The 5,179-nt window shown below is 45.3% G+C and overlaps 1 protein-coding gene across 1 annotated transcript; it reads left to right on the top strand.

Moving 5' to 3' along the window:
* Nucleotides 1–658: 658 nt before the first annotated feature.
* On the top strand, nt 659–4,072 carry LOC134193787 (uncharacterized protein K02A2.6-like). The gene has a single exon (XM_062662620.1). The coding sequence runs from the start codon at nt 700–702 to the stop codon at nt 3,805–3,807; it is 3,108 nt and encodes a 1,035-aa protein (XP_062518604.1). The 5' UTR covers nt 659–699; the 3' UTR covers nt 3,808–4,072.
* Nucleotides 4,073–5,179: the final 1,107 nt, after the last annotated feature.

Raw genomic sequence — 5,179 nt, 5'->3', positions numbered from 1 at the left:
GCCAATAAACTGTCTATGAACCAAATACAGGAGTTCATGTCCCAACATTTTGATCCCAAACGATTTGTGGTGAGAGAACGTTTTCGCTTCTGGAGCGAGATCAAACGAAAACCAGGAGAAACCCCTCACGAACTCGCTGCCAGAGTACGTCAGATGGCTACAACTTGCGATTTCCCATCAATAAAAGACCCCCTAGATGAAGCTATGCGCAGTTGTTTCTTGTGTGCAATTAACAATGAAGCTGTGCTAAAAGCTGCCTTCAAAACTAAGGAGGAGGATCTCACGTTTCAGAATGTGGTTCAGATCGCAACGGAAGTAGAGGAAGCAGCCAAGACCGCGAAAGCTCAAGTGTATGCCAAACCGGATAACGTTCCTGTTCACAAAATCACCAGCAAATCTCGACTATCGACGCCTAAGCCACACTCAAAACAGGCGCTTTCCACTTCAACAGACCACAAGCCATGTGCTAGTTGTGGAAAGAAGGATCACCCTAGAGACAAGTGTCGTCACAGGGATGCAGAGTGCCATTTCTGCAAAAAGAAGGGACACATCGAAGCTGCCTGTCGAAGCAAACAGACCAAGAAAGTAAGATGCATCACTTCAGTCAATACGGTACGCAGCCAGGATATTCCTCAGTTGCAAATACAAATTTCTCAGAACGGGAAGCAACACTCATACCTGGTAGACACCGGTGCCAGAATGAACTTTATATCTTTGGCACGATGGAAAGCGATTGGTAAGCCACCAATCCAACCGACTACAGAAGAATATCGTTCAGCATCAGGACACAACATACCAATTCTGGGTACTACATGCGTAGAATCTTCTCTACTGACAGGGGAAGACAAGGAGGTTCTCAAAAAACAACTGGAATTTACAGTTACGAAATTGAACCTCAATCTCATTGGACTGCAAACATTATTGGATTGCGATATCAGCATACTAGACAGCCTCATTTGCGAGACCGCACAGAACACATCTGTGTGTACAGTCTCAGATCACACATCTCTCCAAAAAGCATGTCAGCAACTCACACAAGAGTTTCCTGATCTTTGGAAAAACGAGCTTGGATGCCTCAAAGACTTTCAGTTGGAGGTGAAATTCAAGTCAGACGCCAAACCAGTTTTCTGCAAACCGCGCACAGTGCCATTTGCACTACTGGACGACCTGTCTCTAGCCTACAACAAGGGTATTGACAGGGGCTTATGGAAACGTGTGCAGTTTAATGATTACGGAACACCAGTCGTTCCAGTAAGGAAGTCACCATCAGCTAGTCACCCGCAAGGAAGCATCAGAGTGTGTGGAGATTACTCTGTAACAGTAAATCCGCAGCTGGAGACACATCGGCACCCGCTGCCGCTTCCTGAAGATCTCATGCACAGATTGGGCGGTGGTTACTATTTCTCAAAGATTGACTTAGCCGATGCCTACAACCAAATTCCACTTGGTCCAGAAAGTCAAAAACGACTTGCTCTCAGCACGCACAAAGGAATGCTCTTGCAAAAACGCCTACCCTACGGTATCAGTTCTGCACCAGGATATTTTCAGGAGATCATGGAACAGCTCACCAGTGATCTCTCAGGAGTAGCAGTATATCTGGACGACATACTCGTCAGCGGGAGAAATGCAGAAGATCACTTGCACAATCTCCGAGGGCTACTCAAAAGACTCAATGACAAGGGACTCAGATGCAGACTTGAAAAATGTGCTTTTGCTCAGTCGCGAATCACATACTTAGGCCATACGCTTTCGCTACAAGGCCTTGCCAAGGGACCGAAGGTGGACGCGGTAATGCAGATGCCGCCACCAAAAGACGTTGCCACACTAAAGTCATTTCTCGGATCGATTCAATTCTACCGCAAGTTTCTGCCTAATCTAGCGACGGCAGCAGAACCTTTGACACGACTCACTAGGAAGGACGTTCGATGGAAATGGACTACTACAGAACAAACAGCATTCAATGACCTGAAGGCAATGCTGAACACGGACACGGTTCTGGCTCATTTCAACCCATCCTGTCCTATCGGTATTTCTTGTGACGCGTCAGATGTTGGAATTGGTGCTGTGTTGTTTCATCGATATCCAGATGGGAGCGAGCGACCAATCGCCAACGCGTCCAAAACTCTTTCCTCAGCACAGAAGAAGTACTCACAAATTCAGAAAGAAGCTTTGTCCATCATTTTCGCTCTACACAAGTTTCATCAATTTCTTTATGGAAGACACTTCATTCTCGTGACAGACCACAGACCTCTTCTTGCTATGTTTGGTCCTCACAAAGCAACACCAGTCATTGCTGCCAATCGATTAGCAAGATGGGCTCTTATGCTCAGTCAATACGACTACACAATCGAGTATCGTGAAACGTCAAAGCATGGCAATGCGGATGCCCTGAGTCGCCTACCGGCAGAATCCGACCCCAACTTTGACAGAAAGGAAAGCGATAGTGACATCGACACGGTATGTCTCATCAACACTATCAGCACTCAGATCAATTCCGGCGACCAGAACAAACTTCGAAAGGAGACCGCCAAGGATCCAGTCATAACCGAAGTTTTGAGATACGTTAGAGAAGGGTGGCCAAAACAAGTTTCAGACTTACTCAAGGATTTCAAGACAAAGGAAAACTCACTGACCACTATCAACGGATGCCTAATGTATGGAAATCGCGTAGTGATACCGCGAAGTCTACAACCGGAAGTGCTAAAAATCCTACACGAAGGACATTTTGGTATGCAACGAATGAAGCAACTTGCTCGGACAGCAGTCTATTGGCCAAGAATCGATGCCGATATTCAAGACACTTGCCATCGGTGCACAGCTTGTGCCGAACACCAGAACAAGCCTGCAAAAGCAGCAAATCACCCGTGGATGTTACCGGAAAAGCCGTGGAGTAGAGTACACGTTGATCATGCCATTGATTTTATGGGACACAATTGGCTTGTCGTTGTGGATTCATATTCCAAGTACCCGTGTATTCACCCCACCAGCTCAACTTCTACCAAGTCAACAACACGATTACTTGAGGAAGATTTCGCACATTTTGGATATCCTCATGCTCTTGTGTCTGACAATGCTACTAGCTTCACGTCACAAGAATTCAAGACTTGGTGCCAAGAGAGAAGGATTGTTCATTTGACTGGCGCACCATATCACCCAGCCACCAACGGTGCCGCTGAGAGGCTAGTACAAACGTTCAAAAATTCCCTCAAGAAGTCCAGTAAACCACCCAGGGAAGCTCTCCAGGAGTTCCTTATGCAATACCGGCGATCACCATTACCCAGTGGCTACTCTCCCAGTGAGCTGCTCAACAACAGGTTGATCAGAGCCAAAATCGACACATTGGTGCCATCACCTGCTCATGAGGCACAAGGTCGTCAGGCTAGGGAAGCCACGAAGTCACAGGCGAAGGAGTTCCAGAACGCTGTTCACAAGGTTAACAATAATTACTATCAAGTGGGTAGACCGTGCTACGCTCTCTACTGTGGACCACGTCGCACCAGCGATCCAAGATGGGTTCCAGCTACAGTAATTCGAGTGCACGGCTCACGAAGCGTGAACGTGAAAGTACACCCACGAGGGCCAATCTGGCGGCGGCACATCGAACAGCTGAGACCACGCTATGGTGTAGAAGAAGACACAGATCCAGGTACAGACCCAGAGGATCTTATACACGTGCCTTCACCAACCCTTCAACCAGATGTTGAAACCAACAGCCAGGAATGTCAACCAAGCGCACCTCAATATGGACCGGGCAACCCTCGACGATCTACAAGGATTCGTAAACCAAAGAAGGTTTGGAATTGCTGACGTCTTGTCCACCTTCATAAGATCGAGTTCAAGACTAAAGGGGGAGGTGTTCTGGAAACTTCCGGAACATTGACACGTAGTAGCTATAACCAGTTAGTTCCGGTACTAGGTAGTTATTTTAGCTCTCTAGATGTTTCTAGAACGTCTAACTAACAGGTATATAAACGGTGCTACATAGAGTAAGAGACAGAGTGCGAGTTGAGTTGATACGACGTTTGTAGTTCTTAGTGTGCTTTGTATTAGAGTATACATATTTCGAAATTCCTATTGTCTCAAGAACACAACAGGATTTTGCTGTTCTGGATTTGTTCTCGTTTCACCTTCTTTCTTTGTTGTGTATATTGGAGGCGGCTCTATATACAAATGCGCCAGACTCTAAATTATATATGCTTGCCTACACTTGTTTTGCTGCCTAGGTGCTCTACGTCTCTTAGACTGTATATATAGCTTAATTTTCGTATAATTTTACCAAGTCTTTTATGCTTTTGTGGTCGTGTTTATTCACACTGCTAGTTATAGCGTAGTTATGCTACCAGATTCTAGTAACTAAGTTACAGTGTGAAAAGTACTACCCGTGGTTAACGCGTAGTTATAGCTTAATTATAGCGTAGTTATCCGAACTAAGGGTGCTTTCACACTGACCTTAGGTTAGGCTAGCTGAGTAAACACTACCATATGGAACATGTCATTACTGGGTAATTGACCTTGGTTAATTAACACTGAGCAGCGTTCACACAGCACAGAAATAACCCAATAACCAATCTAGATACTAATTATGTATATCTTGTCATTGTTGTTCCGTCAATGTCTGGAAGATTTGGAAGGTTTCGTCGTCTTACTAGAGACATGATCTTTACAAGCAACATCTGGTTGTACATTTGATAAGTTTTAGGAGTACGAAAGCACAACCTACTCCATTAGTTAAACAAATACTTTTCCAGCAAAGCAAAAGTGCACATTTCCTAAATCAGGGAGTGCGGTAGCATTCCCTATGTAGAGATGCGAAGAATCTAAAATGGCGGCCCATACAAAAGTATCCAAACGCATCCGAACCGGATCTCTCAGAACTCATTACAGAGATCTCGGACCAACGTAGCGCTCAACTTCAAACATTTCTAATGGTATCCAGACTATCACCGCTGACACTAAGCGCTTCAGAAGCCAGCTATCGACATGTAAAAAAACCCAATTTATTCTTTCACATTTGTACAGGGACTATTTTGTCGCGTGGACTATTTGGTCGCAGGCAATTATCTCGCTCATATTTGGTTCTCGAAACCGTTTAACTAGGGCTTATTTGGTTTTGGCCACCTGCATGGACTATTTGGTCGCGTAGACTATTTGGTTTCGCATTTATTGCGCCTCGAATCGG

This window comes from Corticium candelabrum, chromosome 18 (genome assembly GCF_963422355.1).
Source record: "Corticium candelabrum chromosome 18, ooCorCand1.1, whole genome shotgun sequence".
In the NCBI taxonomy this organism is placed as follows: domain Eukaryota; kingdom Metazoa; phylum Porifera; class Homoscleromorpha; order Homosclerophorida; family Plakinidae; genus Corticium; species Corticium candelabrum.
This window is presented reverse-complemented; position numbering and strand designations above follow the sequence as displayed.